At 33.5% G+C, this 27,075-nt stretch overlaps 1 protein-coding gene across 5 annotated transcripts in view; it reads left to right on the top strand.

Moving 5' to 3' along the window:
- The window catches only part of LOC126718393 (linoleate 13S-lipoxygenase 2-1, chloroplastic-like), a 166,646-nt gene that overhangs the window by 112,984 nt on the left and 26,587 nt on the right, over window positions 1-27,075 (top strand). For 2 of the 5 annotated variants that reach the window (XM_050420606.1, XM_050420600.1), the window contains exons 2-9: window positions 2,599-2,870; window positions 7,860-8,097; window positions 14,075-14,398; window positions 14,486-14,571; window positions 15,013-15,123; window positions 15,226-15,527; window positions 15,979-16,245; window positions 17,353-18,238. The exons of 2 other annotated variants lie outside the window; for them this stretch is intronic. In XM_050420606.1, the coding sequence (XP_050276563.1) occupies window positions 2,599-2,870; window positions 7,860-8,097; window positions 14,075-14,398; window positions 14,486-14,571; window positions 15,013-15,123; window positions 15,226-15,527; window positions 15,979-16,245; window positions 17,353-18,112 (2,360 nt within the window). In that variant the 3' untranslated portion in view covers window positions 18,113-18,238. Of the gene's footprint in view, window positions 1-2,598; window positions 2,871-7,859; window positions 8,098-14,074; window positions 14,399-14,485; window positions 14,572-15,012; window positions 15,124-15,225; window positions 15,528-15,978; window positions 16,246-17,352; window positions 18,239-27,075 lie in introns of those variants that run through there. One more of the 5 variants, XM_050420557.1, reaches the window with a different exon arrangement.

The following is a 27,075-nucleotide window of genomic DNA, read 5'->3' on the forward strand; positions in this document are numbered from 1 at the left end:
CAATATTTTAATTATTATATATAGAACGTAAATTTGAAGGAAGAGTTTGTGGTTTTTCTTCTTCATTTTGATTTATAAAAATAAAAAAAATAAAAAAAATTGACTCTTAGTTTTGGTTTGATTCTATAATTTCCTCGTTATTTATTTACTTTTTGTTCTGTTTGCAGTGAATTTCTTCCTCTCCTTCTCTTTCTTCTTTGCAATGAATTTCTTTGTTTTCTTCCTCTACTTATTTTACAAATTCTACATATTATGTGTGAAGACTAGAGTTAAGTGGGTACCAATTCCATGCCCTCATTTTAAGAATATATACTGCAAGCAGAAAGATATCTATAACTTTTGAGCTCTAAATATTTCCGTGGATCAAACTAAAAGGAAAAACTTTTTGCTGAAGTTTCGGGTATCATTTTTTAATTTTCTTCATTTTAATAACATATAAAAAAAAAAATAAAGTTCAAGAGTTTGTACAGCACAAGAACAAAGATTCTCTATCTTACAAAAAAAAAAAAAAGATTCTCTATCTTACAGTGAATGTTCTATTTTATATTCCACAGTATGTTATGATTTTTTTGAATAATTAAAAATAATAATAAATATGTGATATGTTTTATTTAATGGACCATAGATAGAGCAGCCATGTTGAGGGTTTTTATTCACAAAAAACAATTTATAAATCCGCTCAAGGTTGAAGGAATTGAAATTTAATCTTTTCTCTGAACAACTTATACAAGAACTTAATAGATGCTTTCATGAAATGGCTAAAACAAATTTAATTTTTGTGAGATATATTTTTGAGTTGAGTCCTAACACAAGTATTTAGAAATGTAAAATATATTCCCACTAGCTTTGTTGATAGTTATTCCAAATCATGTTAATTAATCCCCCAAGGTTTTGTAAATGCTCCAAATTCCTCTATATTCTAGGACTAATTCTTGAAAAATATTTAGATATTTCCTCAAAAGTTCACATAATTTTGGCATGAACCCTCAAATCTTAAGTGCATAAATTTTTTATCCCTAATCTAGCCCCTTTTTAATGCTAAAATTCTGGATTTGCCTTTGCTAATTGATAGATGCATGTCCAACAATAAATACTTTTTTTGTTGTTGTTGAGAAAAGTCCAACCATGACTAATGGTAGAAACGTATTAAATAAATATTTTTGTCATACTATATTCACGTGATAGCCTTAAAATAATGATATATTCTATAGTGCCTTATATTTATAGTTCAGATCTACGTCACCCTTCCTTCACTATTTACTCATTTAAAAAAAAAAATTTATCCTACTTTGAATATTTTAATTTATGTTCCATTTACGGCAACATGTCACACAACTATTTATTTATTTATTTATTTATTTTTATAAATAAAATAACCAAAGTTTGAAATAGAAAAAATTATAAACGTAATATTTTATAATTGGTGGAGTATAAAATGAAAAATGTAGATTTTGCACGGTAGCAAGATTTTTCTTAAAAAAAAAAGGATTGAAAACTAAGTTTTAAGAGAATAGGGAATTGGCCAGCTCACGTCTTGGCTCAACATGCCAAGAATATTGACAATTATGTAACTTGGATAGAGGAAAATCTAGTTTTTATTGAGTTTGCTTTGGCTTAAGATGTACTGCTTTTATCTTCTTCTTAATAAAGTTATTGTCTTTTCATCAAAAAAAAAAAAAAAGAACTTATTCTCAAATTGTTTTATGGTCGCTCCCTAAAAGACTTGTTTGGCAACGAGGTTTTTTTATTTATTTTTATTTATTTTTTTTTATTTTAATTATTACAAGTTTGCCACAATGTCATTTACAAAACAGAAAATTGATACTAAAAACACCAAAAACATGTTCTCTAAAAGGTCAGTTGCTCAATATTTTTTGGACATGATTTTCAAGATAAAATTTCAAAAACAGTAACCAAATAAATACTTTTAATGGGTCTCTGAGAATTTTGTATTAAGTCCTGAAATCATATTTTAAAAACACCTACCAAACAATCGTTATGGACAGAAGAAGATTTTTGTTCAAAATATGATATTCACCACCAAATAAATAGATTATTCTTCCAATATCTTTACTCTCAGAAAAGTCAAAATGTGTGTGTATGTAAGTTATTGATGCTTGTTTATATATGTAGGAGAGAGAAAGCGATTAGTGAGAGAGAGAGAGAGAGAGAGAGAGAGAGAGAGAGAAATAATCAACTTGTGAATTTTCAAGAGCATTATGACTTTGCCATTAAAATGAAAAAAAGAAAAGAAAAAAAAAAAAATCTAGTTGTCCTTAACAAATGGTCCCATATGGTCCCAATAAACCGAGATATAGAAAATGCAAAGCTGAAAACGACTATATGATTACGGTCCCAAATAAAAAAGGAAAAAACATACGAAAGACAAAAATTGGGTTGGTTTATTTTTAAGAGAGTTTTCAACTTATAGCCATCGCTTTTGATGATAGTTCTTTACTATTAGATTAACATACTAATAAATTTTTGGTGTACAATTCATTTATGTATGTATTTAATATGCTTTTAAGGCTACATCCATTGATCTGTACGTTGATGTGACTATTTATGTAAACTGTGTAATACGTTTTATTCTTGAAGTGACGGGATTAGAGAAGGACACAATCAAGGGTTACGCACACAGGACGGAGGGCGAAGAAAACGGTGTGGTGAAGTATGAGTCAAGTTTTGAAGTTCCAGTAGATTTTGGAGAGATTGGGGCTGTTTATGTGGAGAATGAGCACCACAATGAGATGTATCTTCAGGATATTATCCTTGATGGCTTCTCTAATGGCCCTGTTTATGTGAACTGTAATTCATGGGTTCATTCAAAGTATGACAATCCTCAGAAAAGGGTCTTCTTTTCAAACAAGGTCAGCCTCTTTTAAGCATTTATTGGTTTTAAAAAGTTTCCTACAATAAATGAATTGCTTACACAAGTACATATAGACACGATCTTTATGCAGAAAAGAGTGGTTCTGGTGTCACTACTTTGTGCACAACTCGCCCACGTGGCGAGTTGTGATTGATGGAGGGATGATGGTGGGTCATCCCTTTACCAACCACAACTGGCCACGTGGGCGAGTTGTGCACAAAAGTAGTGACACCCGAATTTTCCTGCAGAAAAACATTACTATGCTTGTACATCACCTTCAAACAAATATAAATCCATTGCATACAGAAGTACATATAATTATATAAACGTGCTTGCCCACTTGCAGAAAAAAAGAAATACCTTGCTTGTAGTTGTACATCAATGTAGTAGAATATTGTTTTTCAGCAAATTTTACATTCTTTAGTAAAAAAAAAAAATCATTGATTTTAAATTAAGGATTTGATTCATATAATTATTATTTATGAGTCAACAAATTATTAGGAATAAGAATCCAATGCTGGAGGTAAAAGACAAACACCTTTTTATACTAATAGCTTTTTAGACTGGAACTTAACCCGTTATAAACTATGATCATTAATTCAACTAATAGATCATTGGTTAAATTGTAAGCTCAATTAAAATACAATAAAAAAATTAAGAATATGTTAAAAAAATCTTTAAAAAATCTAAAATAAATTAACAATCAATAACCAGTTTTTGAAAAATTTCAAAAAAATTATATAAAATATTCACCAATAAAATAGATAAGCATTTAGTGGCACACTTAAAACAATACTAATTATTGAGCACTCTTTGTATATAAGATAAACATAATGTCTCAACAATTTATTTATTTATTTTTTATTTTTTTACGGATCAAATCCTTAAATTACATTTTATAAATAGATAGAGTCAATATTCAAACAAATATCTCGATGATAAATTAGAAAAAAAAATTTAAGTTTAACTTATCAAAAAAATATATAATCAAAAGATAAAAGGTCAAAACAAGTAAAAGTAAAAATAATTCGGTTAAAGAAAAATATTATTAAAAGAAATGAAAAGAATTTAAGCCATTTTGATATTTTATAATTTCTTCATAATAACTTTATATAAATGAAGAGATACAATTATGGAAATAAATATTGCAAATAAGGAATACATTATATTCATTGATTTCTTTCCTTAACATAGTAAATTTTTTTTTTTTATTAAAAAAAAAAGACTTATTTATGACATGAGAGATAAACGGAGGTCTATTGGATTCAAGAACAGTAAATATTATGCCAAATTAGACTCCGCTTTCTTTGGTTGCAATTGAGAGAAGAGAAAGGAAAAGGAATAATAAGTGAAAGGAAAAGTAAGAGAGGAGAAAAGGAAAAGAAAACACTTCCTTTTATATGTTTGGAAATGGGGAGAAAAGGAGAAAAGAAAGAAGAAGTAATCTTTTGTTTGACTTGCAAAGAAAAAAGAAAAGAAAAAGAAAATTTATTATTTTTACTTTTATGCTCACATAAATTAGGGAAAGAAATATGGGGAGAGAGATATAAATGATAAGGACAAAAGTGGAAATTCCAGCCATAAAAAGTCAAAAAGATGGACTCCCCTTTTTTATTTGAGTTTTTCTGCTTCTTTTTCCGCCCAAATTGGCCGGATTGCAAAATGTGGACACAGAGGATTTGTTTTCTATACATTTCTTTTCTCCTCTATAATCCAGTACAAAAATTTTCATCAAATTAGAAATGGCACAAGCAAACCCAATAATACTTGATCAAAACAATCTCTCAAAAAAAATCGAAATATAGGAAGATAATGTCTACACTTCTTTTATGGTCGCTTCATCACAAGTTTTTTTTTGATGAGATGCTCTCTGAATAGTTAGCCTATATATATATATATATATATTTTTTTTTTTTTTTGAGAATCCAATAGTAAGCCTATATGATTTTGTTATTGTCACTTTATCGCACTTTTTTTTCTCTTTCTTTTGGAACATGCGGAAACAGTTGCATAATTATTTTGTTTTCCACAAAAGATAGTGTAAACTTTTCTATTTTTATTTTTCCCCCTTCTCCTAAACAGACCTTGGCTCATTAAGTACTTAGAGCAATGGATTGGCATGAGATTAAGATAATTTTGCAAGTAATAAAATAAAAAATAGAGTAACAATTTCTATTTTTTCTCCCTCAATAACTCTAAATTATTCAGCTAGATAAATGAACAACATATGCAATTATTGTTTATTGAATAGAACTCTTTTACAGTTTAGGAGGCCAACCCTGTTTTTTATTAAGTTAATATACTAATTAATTTTTGGTGTAAAACAAGATTTGAATCCCAATTTTTTTATTCTACAATGGAAAACTTTACATTGATTAGTTAATTCCTCTTGCTTGGAGCAACCGAATTCTCCATAAAAAGAAAAAAGAAAATGAAATTTCATCATAAGTTGATAACTCTTAACATTATTAGAAAGTCGTAACCTTAAAATTAACATATGGTCACTTAGGATCTTTTTGAATATAGTTTATTTTATTAAAATTGATAATTAATTATTGAAAGTATTATAAATAAAAATAAAAATTAATTAAAATAGTACAATAAAATTTATACATAATAACAAAAATAAATTAAATAATAAAATAATTTATAATTTTAAACTGCATCCAAACATATACTTAATTAGCATGAGAGTATACGATTTTGTAAACCCCAGGACAACAAAATGTTTCTGACAGCCACTTGACGGCGACATATCGCTGGTATTCAAGTTCATTCGCTATTCATGGCTTGTCAATTTCATACTCCCTTTATAGGTAACAAGGGTCATTAAATGTCTGTTAAAGCCTTCTTCTTCTCATCTTTTGAGATTCATGTAGTACTACCAGTACTCTGTTAAAGCCTTCTTCTTCTTCTTCTTCTTCTTCTTCTTTAATAGGAAAAAGTACTTTTTTTTTTTTTTTGCTGAATAGGAAAAAGTACTTTGTTAAATCATAAGGTCCAAGGATAGTGAAAATATGCATGGATGAAAAGATATTGAAAAAATATATGTTGTGTTGTTTAAATAATGAAAACTGTTTACACAATTAAATAGGTCTTTATTTGCTCATGTTTTGTTGCCTAAGTTAAACTCATACATGTGATTATTTGTGAAGTTGGCCCTCCTTTTAGGCATATATTAGTAAAATCTTGGGATATGTTAATGTGTGCTTTAGGGTATATATTAGTAAACTATTTTAGAAAAGTTTTTATAAAAAAATTAAAAAATAATTATTTATTTTGACAGAATTTTTAATAAATTTTTCTAAAATGAATAGTTAATGTGTGTCCTTAATATATTTATTAACATTTCCCATGGTTAAAAGCCAATTAAACTGCTATGCGTGGTTTATTTTTGTCATAAACCTTAGATTCAAAACCTAGTTGTTTTTAAGGAGAAAAAGTAATATTAGGAATACCACTCCATTTTTTTTCACAACTATTTATATTACATGTCATAATTGAAGTAACACTATTTTTAATTGAGTTTAGTGTTGACATCATTTTTTTTTATCATATATCAATTATAATAAACTATGTTTAAAAATTGTTAAAAGACATTCTCAGGGAATAAAAATCAATTGGACATTTGGACCACAAGTTTTTTTCAAAATTATGAACCAGGCATTCAGACACGAGTCACAGAATTATGATTAGATTTTTCAAGGCATCACCCATCAAAATCACTGAGGTTATTGGACCACTGGGATGGCAGGAAGAAATATGAAATCTCAACTCCATCCTATCAATTAGGATAGAAAAATCAAATGTCAAGGACAATCCTCATGACAGGTGCCATGATTATAGTGATACGCAGGGGTCCACCATTTATGTTTGATTTACTTATTGTAATGTATTTATGGCCAATCTTTTTTATGATTTATTTTCTTATTAATTTTTTTATGATTTATTTCATCAAAGCGAATCTTTTTAATCAGATTTAAAAAAAAAAAGATTAAAAAAAGAAATAACGGTAAAATACTGGCATAAAAATAAAAGGATAAAAAAATTGATCCCTAGCTAATGTTTGGACTAATGTGAGACATTATCCAAAATTTCATAAATATCCAATTTAACCCTGAGTTCAATAATTCTAAACATCGTTTCAAAGTTCTTTAGTTCCTTGAAACATTCTTCTACTTCCTTCTTCATTTTTGGTTGATGCCCATTCCCGTGGGATTGTACTGTTTCAATTAACTTAGCCATAAATTAGCTTTATGAAAAATGAAAATAAATTACTAAGTGCAGTTTGTGTTTAGGTGACAAATTGGATATTTTTGAAAATTTTGAGTAGTACGTACTTGACATTAGCCTAAACATTAATGATAATTTTTGTATTTTACCCAAATAAAAGGAGAAAAATATCACTTATTTATCTTTTTATTATTATTATTATACATAATTCAATTGATACTCTCTTTTTAAATTAATTTAATCACAGCCATAAGATATCTAATTATTTAAATAAATTACTTATAACCACTTCTGTAACATCATTAATGAAAGATAGTCATATGAGAATTAGTCAAATAAATTACTTTCCATTATATAAAGCCATTGATGAAAGTTAGTCATATATTTGAGAACAAGCAAGTATGATCAGATATAGAGATATGGATGAGTGAGTGCATATATGTAAATCTCATGTTACTGATTTCCCTAATAATTTTTAAAAGAGGGTGGACAGAAGCAGTCTATTAAAACAATGGGATGATGCCATAATGGATACCACATGAGGCTTGAATATGAATACATAAAACCTAAGGGATGCCAATATAATTCCATACAATTCATTTGAGTTTTTGATACCCAATATAATAAATATTTCAAGCATATTTCATAATGTAACAAAGCAATTAATGTAAATGTTGTCTCTTTTTAACACTTCCTTCTTGATATATATTTTTTGGATTGTGACACTCACACATATATCTTCAATGTGGAACAGTCATACTTGCCATCACAGACACCAAGTGGGCTGTGCAGGTTAAGAGAAACAGAACTTGAGATTTTGCGAGGCAATGGCCAAGGAGAACGTAAGAGCTTTGAGAGAATATACGACTACGATGTGTACAACGATATTGGAAATCCTGATAGTAGTGTGGATCTTAAAAGACCTGTACTCGGTGGCAAAGAGCGCCCCTACCCTAGACGTTGCAGGACTGGGCGCCCTAGGTGTAAAACAGGTGACAAATTACTATGCATTTTTTTTTCTTCTTTCATTTTTAAGGTGTGGTTTAAAAAGAGATGGTATTTTCTACACCCATCTTAGAGCTCGCATACTTAAAAGTGGTGCATTTCATAAGAACAAAAATATAAAATAATTTTTTCTTAAAAGAAAGATAATAATAATAATAATAATAATAATAGAATTCGGATAATCTTTGAGATTATGTGTGCGTTTGGATACAGTTTATTTTACTGAAAACTGAAAATAATAAAAAAATAACTTTTTTTGTTTTTGGTTTATTACTGTTTGACACTGTTTATTGTTCTAAATTTACTATTCATGACCAATAAACAGTGCATAAATGCAAACGTGGACGTGAATCCATACTGATTAAAGACATGACACTTATATCACACGGATGCTAGATTTGTCTTGTAGCTCTCTAGGTTTGTACGTTATTTGACTCAGTATCTAATAGTAAAACCAAAATATTGGATTTTTTCTTTTACAGTCTTGACTTTACCACATTTAGTAATGTAATTACATTTACATTTACATTGTTACATATATTAAAGGCAAACCATTATTATTTTTTTTGAGAATCAAATACAAATTAATTATTCGTATGATATATATCTAGTTTTATTGGACTAAAACAACCTAATAATTAAAGCATTTTTTATTAAATTATATTTGGTATTTATCTACAAATTCTGGGTATTTATTTATTAATTAAATATGTATTTGTGGGTGGTGGGGCCTGAAATTTGAAATCCCAGCCCATTTCACATTAAGGGCCCAAAGCCCAAGCCGAGGAGCCCTACTGCCGAGGACGATCTCACGCTCAACACCTCACAAAGCGCCTAAAGAAAAGGACAAACCCAGTACAAGAGCCGTACAAACGAGAAAGCTGCCAACACCATAATGTGGAGCCCAGCGCCTGACGAGTCCATACTCCATACCATGCTATCCAGCTTTTCCCCAACCACTCTGACGTATGGATTGATAGGACGAGTAAATACCCCAAACCAGGAAAAACTGACACATAGATGAAGGATGAGAGGTAAATACTAGTATAAAGGGGGGGGGGGATCCTGAAAAAAGGGGAGGAGGAATGGTGAGAGTGTAATGCTCCTCGGACTAATTCCGAGGAGTCAAACCTTTCAAACTACATTGATGCAAGGCTCAGCCATACAGTCCAAACCAATCTTTGTATGATCGCTCATGAAACCAGGACCAGACCGAAACCCAGCGCCCAAAGGCAGGCCCTTCCAAACCCACTCTCTACAAATCATATTGTTCGAGCCTTTTACACACGAGCCCAACGTCATCCTTGGGTCGTTAAAAATCGTGTTCCTACAATTGGCACCGTCTGTGGGAAGGCTTGCGCATTGGCCCAGGTGGCGGTGGAGTCAACTCTCTAGCAAGTAGAGGTTCGCGGGGTTTCCTCCATCTCCGGCGACATGCAGTTGTTGCTCCGACATAAACTTCTGCTAGGGGCTACGCCCTGCAGTGCCAATGGCGTGGGCAGCTCTAGGGGCTTCCGGCCTCAAGCCAACTCTCCCCGCCATGGTCTAGGGGCTGACCTTCGAAAAACAAATAAATACAGAGAAAAAACTACTCAAAAGAAAAATTACAAGTTTTGGACAGAACCAAGGCCTTGCATGGTCCTCGGACTCAAGCCTATGGGGAAACCAGGTACTCAAAAGAAAAATTACCAGTTTTGGACGGAACCAAGGCCTTGCATGGTCCTCGGACTCAAGCCTATGGGGAAACCAAGTACTCAAAAGAAAACTTACAAGTTTTGGACAGAACCAAGGCCTTGCATGGTCCTCGGACTCAAGCCTATGGGGAAACCAAGTACTCAAAAGAAAAATTACCAGTTTTGGACAGAACCAAGGCCTTGCATGGTCCTCGGACTCAAGCCTATGGGGAAACCAAGTACTCAAAAGAAAACTTACAAGTTTTGGACAGAATCAAGGCCTTGCATGGTCCTCGGACTCAAGCCTATGGGGAAACCAAGTACTCAAAAGAAAAATTACCAGTTTTGGACAGAACCAAGGTCTTGCATGGTCCTCGGACTCAAGCCTATGCGGAAACCAAGTACTCAAAAGAAAACTTACAAGTTTTGGACAGAACCAAGGCCTTGCATGGTCCTCGGACTCAAGCCTATGGGGAAACCAAGTACTCAAAAGAAAACTTACAAGTTTTGGACAGAACCAAGACCTTGCATGATCCTCGGACTCAAGCCTATGGGGAAACCAAGTACTCAAAAGAAAACTTACCAGTTTTGGACAGAACCAAGGCCTTGCATGGTCCTCGGACTCAAGCCTATGGGGAAACCAAGTACTCAAAAGAAAACTTACAAGTTTTGGACAGAACCAAGGCCTTGCATGGTCCTTGGACTCAAGCCTATGGGGAAACCAAGTACTCAAAAGAAAAATTACAAGTTTTGGACAGAACCAAGGCCTTGCATGGTCCTCGGACTCAAGCCTATGGGGAAACCAAGTACTCAAAAGAAAAATTACAAGTTTTGGATAGAACCCAGGCCTTGTATGGTCCTCGGACTCAAGCCTATTGGGAAACCGACTACCTAGAAGAGACAACATGGGTCTGGGCACGACTTGGACGTTACATGGACATTAGAATCTATCCGAGGAGAATTCCCCATTGATAGTTGGGCTAATCCCTAAACCACATGGATTCCCCGGTTTATCCTCGGATCCTCAATACCAAGAGGATTGATGCAATATATAGGGCAATATGTTGCCAAAAATAGAGTCGAAGTCCCTCACTGCTCGGCTACCCTTTCAGATGAATTATTTAGAGTTTATCGTTCTCGGACGGTCGCCTTGCCTGCATTACAAAGCACTCGGCCATTATCCTGGTTAGTTTTATGAGTTTTAATTTACTGGGAATTATCATTATTATGCCTGATAATATCGATAAACTAGAATTAGTAGGTTTCTGTTTCAAGGTTTCCTGCTCTAAGTATCATCAAAGGAAAGCACACATGTAGCATACCCATGCCCAAAATAATTGTTGCAGAAAGGAAAAGTATTTAAAAAGAAATAAATTCATCTTTTATTAAGACAAAGGAACAGTACAGCGTACATTAAAAGAGCTCAAATAAGCTCATACTGAAACTAACTACACAAAACAAAAAAGAAAAAATACAAGGGAATTAAGAAAAAGCCGAAGAGTAGGTGCAGGGGAGAGACGTGCTGCCGCTTTAAAACTTCGTCTAGGGGAGCCATTCCTCAATACTTTTACATGCCTATAACTCAGGCAGCAAAAGAACCCGACTTCGGGTCAGCACCGTTGAAGAAAAGGTGCCGGGAGTCCAACTTGAGGTTAGCCCTGCTGAAGAAAAGGTGCAGGGAACCGGAAGTTGATGAGCCTCCACGGAACCACGCCTGCGGTATCGCAGACGGCGCTGATGGCGGAAAACCTTTCTTCTGACACACCAAAAATCTGGTGTGATCAGAACCTGCTTCGGATTTTGACTGAAAGAGGGGGGGGGGGGGTACCGTTCCCACCATATCCAAGCGGGAGGACACCTTAAATCTGTGCCTCCCTTGCCCAGACCACATCACCTTAAGTCTTGGAAGGGTCCGGTGCCTCTGTGGCGGGTGAAGTTCCTCCACCTCCACCCAAGCCTCAGACATGTCGCACTAAGGGAAGACGACACTGGAGGTGGGAACTAGTTATGGATAAAGGGTTATGGATAAAGGGTTATGGATAAAGGGTTATGATTTTGAAGAGAGCAAAAGGGTTTATACGCCAGGAGAATAACCACCTATCCTACTTATATAATGGGTAAGGAGGTGTCATTTAATTTAATTTGAGCAGATTCCCAAGAAACGCTGCAGACAAGGCAGCTCTGGCACAATTTCCAACACTATCCGCCACCACAAGATTTAAAGGTCCTCGTGAAGGCGCGCCTCGAGTACTGAAACATCAAAGGACACTAAGCGGGTGAAGAAGGAAGTAACGCCTCTTAATTCGGCACATCTCCCATGCAAATGGAAGAACACAAACAACAATAAGGTACAGAACTTGAGCAAAGCCGCGAGGTGGGCCCAACATCACCAAAACCCTCCTCCTCAACTAAAAGTCGGGAAGCAGGATTTTGAGGGGCTATTGTGGGTGGTGGGGCCTGAAATTTGAAATCCCAGCCCATTTCACATTAAGGGCCTAAAGCCCAAGCCGAGGAGCCCTACTGCCGAGGACGATCTCACGCTCAACACCTCACAAAGCGCCTGAAGAAAATGACAAACCCAGTACAAGAGCCGTACAAACGAGAAAGCTGCCAACACAATAATGTGGAGCCTAGCGCCTGACGAGCCCATACTCCATACCATGCTATCCAGCTTTTCCCCAACCACTCTGACGTATAGATTGATAGGACGAGTAAATACCCCAAACTAGGAAAAACTGACACGTAGATGAAGGATGGGAGGTAAATACTAGTATAAAAGGGGGGGGGGGATCCTGAAAAAAGGGGAGGAGGAATGGTGAGAGTGTAATGCTCCTCGGACTAATTCCGAGGAGTCAAACCTTTCAAACTACATTGATGCAAGGCTCAGCCATACAGTTCAAACCCATCTTTGTATGATCGCTCATGAAACCGGGACCAGACCGAAACCCAGCGCCCAAAGGCAGGCCTTTCCAAACCCACTCTCTACAAATCATATTGTTCGGGCCCTTTACACACGAGCCCAACGTCATCCTTGGGTCGTTAAAAATCGTGTCTCTACAGTATTATTTATCAATAAGTTTAATATATGGTAAATTAAGTTTGATTTTGATTTTGATTTCTTGATAGTAACTGAAAAATATCTTTCTTTTTTTTTATAAGGAAAAATATCACATTTTGTTTTTACTGCATTGATCCTTTTCTAATCTTGTCATTCAGAAGAGAATTTCTATGTGTTTCTCTGATATTTCTTTTTCTGAAAGCCCTATCACACGAAAATGGAATGGCCAATCAATCTATCCTATCAGTCTTCAAGAGAACCAGATATTTACTTCTAGGTTAGCTATCGTATAGTTGGTCATCATTTGAATTTGATGAATGACCTGACTAGAATGAGGTGTAAAAAAACAAGGACCATAATTTAAGGGTTTCCACAAACATCTTCCCCTTTTATTATAAAATTATTGCCCTCCTTTTACAGTGGTGGAGTCCATTTTTCTTCAATGACTGAATTCTAACTAAAATAAAAGTTTTAAATAATTCCGATTTTATTGTAATTCATATTCTAATTAATTCAATATTTTATTTGATAAAAATTCCCATCTTAATAAAAAATTCATTACAGTACTGTGTGTGATTGCCTCATCGATTGTCAATGATGTCAAGAGTATCTCTCAATATATGTCATCTCTCGTTTGATTATATTATCTTATAAGTTGTAAGTGGATCTAATTTTTGTTAAAAAATACTATTAATCCGACAAAAATTATATAATCGGTGCAATTACAAAAAGAATTATCCCAATTGACAATACATGGTTATCACACTGCTTACAATAATTCTCTAACAGGACATTTTTCTTTTTTAAATGGTAAAGAGGTCTAAAGTTTGTGAGCTTTGAAACTTTGAAACTGAAGCTAAAAGAGATTCTTGAAATACAGATTTACCAAACAAAAAGAAAAGGGAAAAAAAAAAAAAAAAATCTAACATGGGAGGGTTGAACAGGGGTCAATGGCCCCTCAGGTTTTGAAAATCCGTGAGATACATCTAGGGTTTTCCAATATGCTAGGGCTTTAGGAGAAGAAAGAATAAATAGAGCAAAATAAAATATCATGATCATGTAAATTTAACCCATCATTCATATGTTTTAAAAAATAGGCTTTTGTTAATTAGGGTTTCCTATTTTGTTAGGGTTTCAAGAAAATATAAAATAAAATATCGATCGTTACTATGTAAATGTAGCCCTCTATTTATTTTACACTTTGTATCCTAAGAACAATTACTTTGTATGTAGATCCATTGTCGGAGGAAAGGAGCAGCAGTGTATATGTTCCCAGAGATGAATGCTTCGCAGAAGTAAAACAACTAACATTCTCAGCAAAGACGGTGTACTCAGTGATCCATGCAGTGGTGCCATCTTTAGAGACTGCTATCATTGATGCCGACCTTGGATTCCCCTACTTCACGGCCATTGATTCACTTTTCAATGAAGGGATTAATTTGCCACCACTTAAAAACCAAAAAAAAGGATTTTTTAGTAGCCTCTTGCCTAGGCTTATCAAGGCTATCAGTGATAGTGATGATTTTTTGCGGTTTGAGACACCAGAAACAATGGAGAGTGAGAAAACATACACATAAAACTTATCTTTGAATAGTCTTTCCTCTCTATTACACTTTCTCTAAATGGTGGTTTTTACACATGCAGGAGACAAATTCTTTTGGGTTAGGGATGAGGAGTTCGCTAGGCAGACTCTTGCTGGTCTCAACCCATATAGCATAAAGTTGGTCACGGTATGATTTGTGGACATATACCATGATAGCATGGAGCATAATTAAGCATCAAAGAAATTGGATGGAATATAAGTGATAATTGGAAAATATAATCATAGGCAACATATGTGGTTTAGCTTTAATTAGAGGTTAACAAACACATTGAGTAGCCAAAAGCCTTCTGTCTTAGTATTTTGTTGGTTTCAAATCTCCTTCTTCTACTTGTTGTAACAATTAAATTATAGAGGAAAAAAAAAAAAAAAAAACTAACACAAATTCAAAAACTAAGATTGAGTATTTCCTTGCAAGGAATTGTTGGGGATCTTAGGGAGATTATAATTGAAAGGTTAATATAATATATAAGAACTACACTTTATCCAAAAACTTTAGTTAATTAGTTTGACTTAATTATGTTATATTAACCATTTAATTAATTGGGACACAACTTGTATATTCCAATAGGAATGGCCATTGAAAAGTCAACTTGATCCAAAGATCTATGGTCCAGCAGAATCAGCCATCACTACAGAATTGATTGAACAAGAGATCAAGGGTTTCATGACAGTTAATGAGGTAACACAATATTATTTTTAGTATATTAATTACACACATCAAGAACATATATAATCGATTTTATCTCTCACACACAAATTATTATAAATTGAATTCATGTAGGCCATAAAAAAGAAGAAGTTGTTCATTCTAGATTACCATGATCTATTATTGCCATATGTGAGCAAAGTAAGAGAAATTAAAGGCACAACTCTGTATGGATCACGGACGCTCTTCTTCCTAACCCCAAATGGCACATTAAGGCCACTGGCCATTGAGTTGACTCGGCCACCAATGGATGGGAAGCCACAATGGAAAGATGTCTACCTTCCTACTTGGGATGCTACTGGTGTCTGGCTTTGGAGGCTAGCCAAAGCTCATGTGCTTGCACATGACTCTGGTTATCACCAACTTGTTAGTCATTGGTATGTTCCACTTGTAAATTTTGATTTTGCATTTGTTCATCTTTATGTGAAAGGAGCTGTATTAGTTAGTTAAAATAATTTCTAGCATCTAGACCTGAAATCTAATCTTAATTGCCTTCAGAAAAGTTTGGGGCCATGCACATTTCTCTTTCTGAAAGTGTGACGTGAGCCTTACCATTCTACCTATGAATTTAATCATGAAATATGAATTCCCTTTATTTCAAGTTTAGAGAAGATTCTATTCCAAACCACCTCATGGGACTTGACCCTAATTCTGGGGTGAGATTTTATTCAACAAGAAGTGTAGTTAAAAAAGAGAAATATGTACACCTACAAACAAGTCCATGCATGTATTGAAATTATATAACTATATATATATATATATATATATCTATTGAGTGGCCTTGAGAAATAATCTATTAAGAAGGGATTTTCTTCGTGTCTTTTGCAGGCTAAGGACTCATTGTGCTACAGAGCCTTATATAATTGCAACAAATAGGCAACTTAGTGCGATGCACCCAATTTATAGACTGTTGCACCCTCATTTTCGGTACACTATGGAGATTAATGCCCTTGCTCGAGTAGCACTTATCAATGCCGGAGGGATCATTGAGAGCTCATTCTCACCTGGCAAATACTCCATGGAGTTTAGCTCGGTCGCCTATGACAAACAATGGCAGTTCAATCTTCAGGCATTACCAGCTGACTTAATTAGCAGGTAAATTTAAAAACAAACATTTCTTAAACAAGTAATAATTCATTGAGTCAAACCTTATGTTATGTCATTGTCTATGACACCAGGTGAATTTACGCTTATTACACATTTCCTACCACAACTTGTCCCAAATGTTTGGAGTTAGGCTGTGTTTGAATTGGGTGAAAACTGTTTCCGGAAATCATTTTCCGTAAAACCGGAGTGTTTGGCTGTCACGGAAAATATCATTTTCCGGAAAATGACTTTCAGTTGACCACTATTTTCACCTTTGACCCGGAAATCATTTACTCCCCTCATTTTCACTTCAAATCACTTCCGGGTCTCGCAAAACGCAGAGAGAGGGAGAGAAAAAACAGAAAACACAACACGAGAGTGAGAGAAAGAACAAATGAGCGAGATCAAAAAACGGCGCCGGATCGAGATCGCGATCAACGGCGCGATCTAGCATTCGCGAGATCACGATCTCGCGATCGCGCCGTCGCGAGATCGCGACGTTGATCACGATCTCGCCTTCGCGAGATCGCGATCTCGGATCGCGATCGTTGATGATTTTTTTTTGGGTTGTGGCTTGTGTTTTCTGGATTTGTGTTTTCCTTCTTTTTTTCCAAACACCAGAAAATATTTTCCGGAAAATTTTTTGAAATGCAACCAAACACGTAGAAACATTTTCCTTTTCCGGAAATTAGCATTTCCGGAAAATATGTATTTTCCGGAAAACGTTTTACAGCAACCAAACACGGCCTTAGTTATGAATTTTCAACATACTATTCAAAGTAGACTACATGTATTGATTGCTTTTAAAAATTTATTACAAATGATTACAAACCGACATGACAATAATTATGATAGGTACTAATTCCACATATATTAAATATCTTAATAACTATTTTGTGATACATGCATATTTTTTTAAAAACTTTTATATAGTAAAATTTGTAATATCCATCGTAACATTTTAAACTTTTTCATTTTTGTGAATTTCCCTTTCAAGTTCTTGGCAATCAAAGGGAGCAATATTAGCAATTTTAATTGTATTACAATTGACACCCCATTTCATAGCTTACTCTCCTTTAGAGGACTAACTGATATCCTAACATTTTTACTATACAGGGGAATGGCTGTTGAGGATCCAACTGCTCCACATGGTCTAAAGCTCTCAATTGAGGACTACCCTTTTGCCAATGATGGCCTTCTCCTTTGGGATGCTATCAAAGAGTGGGTTAGTGACTATGTCAACCACTACTACCCTAACCGTAGCCTTATAACATCTGATCAAGAGCTTCAAGCATGGTGGAATGAGATTCGAACTGAAGGTCATGCTGACAAGAAGGACGAACCATGGTGGCCAGTCCTCAAAACCCCGGAAGACCTCATCGAAATCATCACAACAATCGTATGGGTGGCATCCGGTCACCATGCAGCCGTGAACTTTGGACAGTATGCTTATGGTGGATATTTCCCTAACCGACCTACCATTGCTAGAATCAATATGCCCACCGAAGAGCCTTCTAAAGAGTTTTGGGACAACTTCTTGAAAAAGCCTGAAGGTGCACTCTTACAATGCTTCCCTTCACAAATTCAAGCAACAAGAGTTATGGCTATTTTGGATGTACTATCAAACCATTCACCTGATGAGGAGTATCTAGGTGAGAAAATAGAGCCAGCATGGTCTGAGGACAAGTTTATAAAGGGAGCCTTTGAAAAGTTTAGTGGGAGGTTGAAGGAGCTTGAGGGGACTATTGATGAGAGGAATGCAAATAGGGATTTGAAGAACAGAAGTGGAGCTGGGGTTGTGCCATATGAGCTCTTGAAGCCATTCTCACCTCCTGGAGTGACTGGAAAAGGAGTTCCTTATAGCATTTCTATTTGAATTTAGAAATGTGTATTTTGCGAATGTAGATTGTTGGTTGAGAACTTTTGTGTCAGATGGCAGATTTGGACAAAAAATAAGTTGGATTTCCTCATCTTCAATGGCATGAACCGGATTAATCTTCAATGGCATGAACGAGATTATTTCATTTTCAATATATAGCAATAATCAAATCACAGAAGGTTTTTAACAAAAACAACCACCACCACCTACATTGAACAAATACAGACATGATCATTGGTCACAAATGAAAAAAAGAAAAGGTTGAATAGAAAAAGAAATGAAAAGGAGAGAAACCTTTTTTAGATTTTGTTGCATTAAATTCATTTTGTTGAATGAATACATACATAAAGTGTGGGAGCCAAGATTTTAGTTTTAGAGAAACAGATTAAAAAAAATGAAAGCAAAATTAATTTCAAATTGTTAATAACTAATTAAAATAAGTAACAAAATATATATATATATATATATATATATGAAAGCAATTAAACAAAATTTCATATAAATATCATGTCCATATAAAATGTAATGTGATGGATGCTAAAACAAATAAAACAAAACACTTCTTAAGCAAGGATATATTCAGGAGGAGATTTGAAAAATATCACTTGATAAAAAATTATTTAAGATTTGTTTGAGACTAAATATAGTATATATAATTTTATACCTCCAAATTATAATTTATGCAAAAAAAAAGGTATTTTCATCTTTAAAGTTTTTATAAAGTTATTTATTTTTTGTTCCTAAATTTTTTAAAAAAATTATTTTTTCCTAAATTATTAAAAATGTTACTCTTATTTCTCGGAAATATAGTCTTAGTTGTAATAATTTTAGCATTTAGAGTGTTTGGAAAAATATAGTGATTAGGGGGTGTTTGGTACATGTTTTCAAACAACAATTTTCAGTTTTAAACAATATTATACATATTTTCACATTTTTTTATCTGCACGTATTTTCACACATGTTTTCAAATAACAATTTTCCGTTTTTAAGTGCATGTACCAAACATTCCCTAAATTTTTGAAGTTGTTACCTTTGTTTGGTAACCAAATGATGGAAAACGAAATAATAAAAGCGTCTTGTTTTTCATAATTGAACCTAATTAATTCAATTATATATTGACCAAACTTTATATTATCATCATCATTTTATTAGTATTAGTTCCCACTCTCTCTTAAAAATGGGTTGGCTTTCATCAGAAAAAAAAAGAAGGGTTGGCATTAAGTTTTATTTTGAAAAATAAGAGTGGAATTTCATATCAATTCATTATGTGTATTAAGAGTTAGAAATTTAGAATAGTGTACGAGTTTTGATGCTAAGGTTTGAAATTTCAGCTTAAAAAGGGTCCTTACTCTTAAAGCTATATCTAACAAAATTGCAGAACATGTAAGAACTTCTTAAGACAAACTATACTTCACACGTAAGTGATTAAGCGAGGAAATTATTAGATCCATGAAATTTGTCATAAGTTCGAGTTTGGTTTTTCAAGAAAAAAGTTCCATACTCTTTTTCTATCTTTTTATTAGATTTGGATGTGAGTATAGAAAATTTAACTATTGAATTGTATATTCTTATTATATACTACATGCTTGCAAAATTTTAAGAAAATCAAAGATCAATAGCTATGTTATCTATGACATGTTTCAGGGATGGACCCAAGATTTTAAGTTAGTGGGGGCCAAAGTATAAGCAAAAAGAAAAAAAAAAAAAAATTCTAAATATGCATCCATATTGTTTGGTTTTGAGTTTGTAATGTTGGCAAACCATGACAAAACATGACAAAAACTAAATGTCATTGGTTTGGAATGGTCTACATTGAAGTCCAAGACAAAAAACTCAAGTTCGAGATGAAAAAAATGAGTTACAAGCTGTTTGGTTTGATTGGTACTCGATCAGTCGAAAATCACATATTAGCAAAAATTAGCAAATGTAAAAAGCCCATAACTTGACCGTTTGAAGCCCAAATCGCGAGCCGTTTTTTCCAGTATTTAAAGGACATTATAAGCTAACCCTAAGTGGGGGTTTTAGAGGTTTTTAGAGAGATTAGAGCTCATCTTGTGCCTCTTTTGTAGATCTAGGGTTTTGTATCCAAAAGCTCTCTAATGTCTTCTATCGGTGTTATTCCTTAAAGAATCTTAAGATCCGGTATTGTAGAAGTTGCTGCATACAAGATCAACGTTTAAGGATATCCAAAACCTTTGAGTGGAGTCTCAAAGTCACAAGTAGGTGAGCTTGTGTTGTTGCAAAAGCCAAGGAAAGAAGTAGTCCGTGGACTTGGAGCTATCATGGGGTCGTGATAGTAAGTTTTCTACTCGAGGTAGCAATAGGATGTTAGTGGTCTAAGTCGCTATTGTGTAAACTTCAATTCTTTCATAGTGGATTTGCTTTTTACCTTGAGGATAGTTAGGTTAAATTCTCCCTAGGTTTTTTACCGTTTTGGTTTTCCTGAGTTATCATATCATTGTGTTCTTTATATTTTCATTGCTTTGCATAATATGATTGTTTTGTTTTAACCTAGATCTGAATAATAAACCTAAGTATTCACTTGGTTAATTAATTAGGTTAAACAATCTAGTTTTACAGGGGTCGAAAAACGAACAAGTGGTATCAGAACGAGTAGCTCTTTTGTGTTAGATCTTTTGATCTAAGAGTTGATCTTTGATCCCTGTTATCATAGATAATTTTAAGTGTCTTACTGTTTTTGATTGTGATGATTTGAATAAAAAGGACACTGTTGTTTCTGTTGATCTTATTGATGCCTGTGAAACTTTTCATAAGGAATTATTGAATTCTATGAAAATTTCTAAGAAATTTAAGGAAGAGTTAAAAATGACTAATCTTGAAAAAGAGGAATTGGTTGTTAGATTAGATGAATCTAATAAAAAGAATGAATTTTTGAGAAATCAAATTTCCTCTCAAGATGAGAAGATGAAAAGCTTGGAACAAGAGTTAGTTGAATCTAAAGATAAAATTGAAAATTTGACTAGTACCAAGCTTGCTATTGATAACAAAAGTGTTTCTGTTTCTCTTAAGCCTAAAACTGAGAAAGTTTATATCCCTCATTTCAAGAGGAATAATAAAGAAAAGGCTTATTTTGCTAGGTTAGACAAAGGTAAAAGTTCTGATGTAGACGTTGATGTTTCTAAACCTATGTCTAAACCTACTGTTAGAGAGCATAATAAATCTGTTTTTGTGCCTGTCTATCACCTTTGTGGTGTTGTTGGTCATATTAGACCAAATTGTTCTTTGTTGAGGCAAAAACCAAAATCTGAGACTAGATTTGTGGTTAGGAATACTGATGTTCCTAAATTTGTTCCTGTTTGTCACTTTTGGGGTGTCTCCAGTCACATTCGTTCTAATAGTCATAAATTGAAATTTAAGCATTCTGTGTTTCAGTCTAGGATTTGTTATGATATTTCTCTTGCCATAAGTCCATATAAATTGTTTCATATTTTTTTGAAAAATTTGAGCTTGTTGGCTTGTGAAAGAAATTTGCAGGATTTTGGTCTTTTTTAAAAGATTGGTGTAATCCCTCAAATACACTTTGCTTCTCATGGATTTTCATCTACAAAGCCGAAGACTTGTGCTATATGGGTGAGAAAAGACTTGCTAAGGTGAGTATTGTTTACTTGTCCCTGATTTAATTTTTTCAATTGTTTATGGACATGTTTTGTTTTTGTTTTTGGTTGTTTTGTTTTTTAGGTTGTTTTTTTTATTTAAAAAAAAAATCCAAAAACATTGAAACATTTTCAAAAAGAAAAAAATATTTTATTTTGAGTCTTGTTTTATTTGTTTTAAGAGCATCAGCACTGGGACTTTCATATGCCATATCTAAAGAAATTTTGGCATTTCAAGCCTAAAAGAGTCAGCATCCGGAATTGTAAAATTGAAGAGTTGTAAAAATTTTAGAATGACACTGTAGCACTATTGTATAAATTTAAATAATATTTTATTCTCAACTATCTCTCTCAACTCTGGAATGCTTTCTATCTTTCTCAACTCTCTCTTCCTTCTCTCTCATCTGCTTTCTCCTCTCTTCAAACCCAAACACCATCCTCCTCCCAACATCAACATCACACATCACAGTAGTTTATTTTTTCTGGTGGGTTGCGATCTGGGTCGTGTTTTTTTTTTTTTTTTTTTTTTTTGCTGTGATCGGTGCTTAAAGGAAGAGGTGGGTATGGCTGGGTTTATGGGTTGCTTAGATTGGCGATGGGTTTGATGGAGATTGGCGTGCGTGGGTCACTAGGTTTGGTGGAGCTCGGAGCTCGGCGTGGGTCACTGGGTTTGGTGGAGATCGGTGTGCTTCCGTTGCCTTCTCTTCTCGGAAAAGTCGAAATCTTACCGTCGAATTTATTAGCTTCGCTGCTTTGTATCGCCAAAGGTTTGCCCCACCCGAAATCGTTATCATACATCGGAAATCTCGGCGAACTTCCCATTGTTATCATTGCACCGTCGAAATTCCCCAACGGAAAAAGCCTTGGCTCTCTCTCCCAGTCCTTGACTCCACGACGCACTGTTTCGTTATCGTGCGCCACTACGTTTTTGTGTAGGCTCACTGGGTTTGGTGGAGATCGGCGTGGGTCCGGTGTTGTTGGGTTTCTGGTTTTTTATTGTGATGCTGGTTTTTTTTTTTTTTTTTTTTTTTTTGTTATATGCATTTTTGTTCCGGTGGGATTTTGGTGGGCAGTGGTGGCGTGCTAGGCATGGTGGAGGCGCAGTGGTGGTGACTGGGCAGTGGAGGCACATTGATAGAGGTTGAGGGAAGGGGAGGAGAAAATTGGGAAAAAACAAAAAATGGAAAAATATATTTTATTGTGTAGGTATATTATTTTAATGAGTAGAATAGGAAAATAAAAGTTGGAATGTTGGATATATTGTAAAATGGTTTTGTATAATTAATAAAGTAGCTTTTTCAGATGGTAAATGGGATAGGATGGCATTTCAGGATGTGGATGCTTTAAGGATTACATGAGTTATGATATTTCTCTTTTGATTTATAACATGCTTGACATTGTGGAGAAACTTGAATAGTATGAGTTATATAAGTGCTAAGTTATTTTTGATTTTGTATGAGTATGTACTAGTTTTTACATGTACTCAAGGGTTAATTAAGAAATTGATATTTCTTGTTTGTGTACCTTCTATAACTTAGTTAAACACGGTCATGCATTGCATTTTTAATCATTTAGCATAATGTGTGCTTTTCGTTTTTGGTCATAAATTTTTTTTTAAACCAAAAAGATTTTTTGTGTTTTGCATTATTTTTCTTGGATTTGAAATCAATGTTGGTCATATTATCTTTACATAACATGTTTATGTACCTTGTTTAGCTTGGATGAGCTTATTTATTGCACTTTACTAGTTTGAACTTTGTAGTGCATGTTGTGTGGGAAGATATTTATAGTTTTTGATCACTTTGTCTTGATCTTAAAGTCACATGCCTTTGATTGTTGGACATGAACTTATTGAGAAAGGCATAATAACTATCTCACTACTGTTTACTAGCCAATCACTAACACCTTAGTGTATATCGTAAAATTTTGTGCTCGAGAAAGTGTAGCATATGCACAAAAATAACATAAGGTGTAGCCTTAGATTAAATGCTAAAATTGGTGTCTACATTATTGGAGTTTAAATAAATCAATAAAATAAAATTGGTGTGTACATTATCCTGACTATTATTAATAAGTTTTTGATCAAATAAAATTGGTGTGTACAATATGAGACAAATCAAGAAACTTACACGATTGCAAGCTTTTATTCTAGAAGATGTGAGAGTTATATGATATAACTCTTTAGGTGATAGTCTCTTTTAATCTTATGTGATGAATTTTGTAGAAATTGTGATTGATTACTATTTACTTATCACTTCATATGTATCTCAAGCTCTTGTTAGTTGCACACACTACACAAGTTACTCTTTACTAAACTTAGTACATGAAATTGTGTGTGAATTTGGTTTGACCATCCAAGATTATGTTTTCTATGGTGTTTGATGCAAAATATGTTTAAGGGTTGGCAAAAATTGTGTTTTTGATGATTAAAAACCTTGTTTTGAAGTTCTGAGTTCAAAACTCATGTTTTTGAAAAACATTTAAACTCATTCTCATGCATTTCATTTATAAAATTGCTTGGGTTGAGTTGTTTCTGCATAATCTTCTGCATTTTTTCAAAAAATTCAAATTTCCAGAATTTCGATCAATCAAATGTGATTTTCGATCGATTGAAAATCCCTTGATTTTTAATCATGACTTTCTGCTTGACTCGATTGGTATTTGATCAATGCTCGATCGATCGAAACTGAAACATATTCAGTTTTTAAGTATTTGACCAAACTTTTTTTTCATGCATCATTTATGTTTAAGATTCACATGCATTGCATTGTTTTCTATATCCATCTTATAGTTTTGTAGTCATATCTCTCATTGTTTTCACACATAATATGCATACACTTTGCTAAATTGGATACTCAACTTGATTTGAAAATTAATTGATTAATTTTTGAGTTATGTACTTTTTAGTATATGCTATTTTTATATGTGAACTGTAGAAAATATTTTTCCTTAAGAGATATGATGGATAATCAATGTGCAAATATTTTCTCTACTTGATTTGAGTTCAAACACCATCTATTTATGGGTCTAAAAACAAACAAGTGGTATCAATGTCAAGTTTGCATTTATTAAAAGAGAGAATATTTATGTTCATATGTATCCTCAACTTAGTTTTTAAGTTTGGTTTGTGTGTCTTTATTTTCCCTACGTCCTAAATTTTTTCCAAAATTGTTTTTCCCATTTTTATAGGGGAAGAAAAGTTTTTTTTTTTTTTTTTTTTTTTTTTTTTTTTTTTTTTTTTTTTACCTTTGTTGTTTATAGGGGAGTTGTTGGTCTTCATAGGGGGAGTTGTCTTTTTTTTTTTTATAGAGTTGAATTGTTTTGTGTTCTCTTAATTCTCTATTTTTTCTTATCTTTTGTTGCGTATGTTTTCTATTTACTCTTTGTTTGAGTTGTCTTTGTCAATACGTGACAAAAATGGGGAGAAATAGATGAAATGTGGGAATCCTGTTTGTTTTGTTTAGGGGGAGTTAAAATTTTTTTTGAAAGGGGGAGAATATGAAAACTTTTTGATGTATCTAACTTAGGGGGAGAGTTAGTTTACTTCTGTTTTTATTTTGTGTTTCATATTATTGTTTATATGTCTTTCTTTCCACATATGCGGTGATGTGTTCTTTTGAGTGTTTTCAGGAAAGACAGGTACATTTTGATCAAGACCTTCTACCTCTTCTTGCAACTTCTAGGTTTAGAGTTTTAGATTGGGATTTGTGATGTATTTGGGCATTTTATTGTATATGGGCATTATGTTGTATGTGTGTTTTGTCACGAAATGCTAAAGGGGAAGATTGTTAGGTTTTGAGTTTGTAATGTTGGCAAATCATGACAAAACATAACAAAAACCAAGTCTCATTGGTTTTCATTGGTTTAGAATGGTCTACATTGAAGTCCAAGACAAAAAACTCAAGTTCAGGATGAAAAAAATGAGTTACAAGCTGTTTGGTTCGATTGGTACTCGATCAGTCAAAAATCGCATATCAGCAAAAATCAGCAAATGTAAAAAGCCCATAACTTAACCGTTTGAAGCCCAAATCACGAACCGTTTTTTCCAATATTTAAAGGACATTATAAGCTAACCCTAGGCGGGGTTTTCAAAATTTTTTAGAGAGATTAGAGTCCATCTTGTGCCTCTTTTGTAGATCTAGGGTTTTGTACCCAAAAGCTCTCTAATGTTTTCTACCGATGTTATTCCTTGAAGAATCTCAAGATCCGGTGTTGGAGAAGTTGCTGCATACAAGATCAATGTTTAAGGAGATTCAAAACCTTTGAGTGGAGTTTCAAAGTCACAAGCAAGTGAGCTTGTGTTATTGCAAAGGCCAAGGAAAGAAGTAGTCTGTGGACTCGGAGCTATTATGAGGTCGTGATAGTAAGTTTTTTACTCGAAGTAGTAATAGGATGTTAGTGGTCTAAGTCGCTATTGTGTAAACTTCAATTCTTTCATAGTGGATTTGCTTTTTACATTGAGGATAGCTAGGTTAAATTCTTCCCAGGTTTTTTACTGTTTTGGTTTTCCTGGGTTATCATATCATCGTGTTCTTTATATTTCCGCTGCTTTGCATGATATGATTGTTTTGTTTTAACTTAGATTTGAATAATAAACCTAAGTATTCATTTGGTTAATTAATTAGGTAAAACAATGTAGTTTTACAGGGGTCTAAAAACGAACACATATAATATTAACAAATTATAAATACACAAATTCATTGTATTAAGATGCAATTATCTACCAACAAAGATAAAAAAAAAAATGTTGTATTTTAATACTAGGCTAGCTAGAATTTTTATTGCTTTTGAAGTTAGAGTATTTACAGTAGTGGTGCTAAAAAATTTAACTTTTAGCACCTCAAAAAATTACTGTTAGGACATATGTAATTAAATGTTAGGAACATATGTCAATATAGAATTAGCTAATTCTTTGACAAAACGTACTTTACTTGTAATTTGGTAGATCTAGGATGTGTGACAGTTTTTAGCCCCCTTAAACAATTGATTAAACCTAGGTAATTAGCCAAGTTGTTATTTAGTCCAATTAAACAAGTCTAGGTTATCACAATAATAAAGATCAAATCATGCAAAGCAGCGGAAAATAAATAACACAAGATATGATCACCCAAGAAACCAAACCGGTAAAAACCTGGGGAGGATTTGACCTAGCTATCCTCAAGGTAAACTTGAATCCCCTATCTTGAAAGAATCAAAGTTCATAAAAAAGGACTTACAAGCACCCCCGCTTGACATCCTAATGCTACCAACCAGTAGAACTTACTGACACGACCACGTGCAAGCTCCGAATCCACGGACTCCTTCTTTCTTGGATTCCCACCAGCTACAAGCACCCCCGCTTGTGTA

The sequence above is a fragment of the Quercus robur genome, chromosome 1 (genome assembly GCF_932294415.1).
Source record: "Quercus robur chromosome 1, dhQueRobu3.1, whole genome shotgun sequence".
In the NCBI taxonomy this organism is placed as follows: domain Eukaryota; kingdom Viridiplantae; phylum Streptophyta; class Magnoliopsida; order Fagales; family Fagaceae; genus Quercus; species Quercus robur.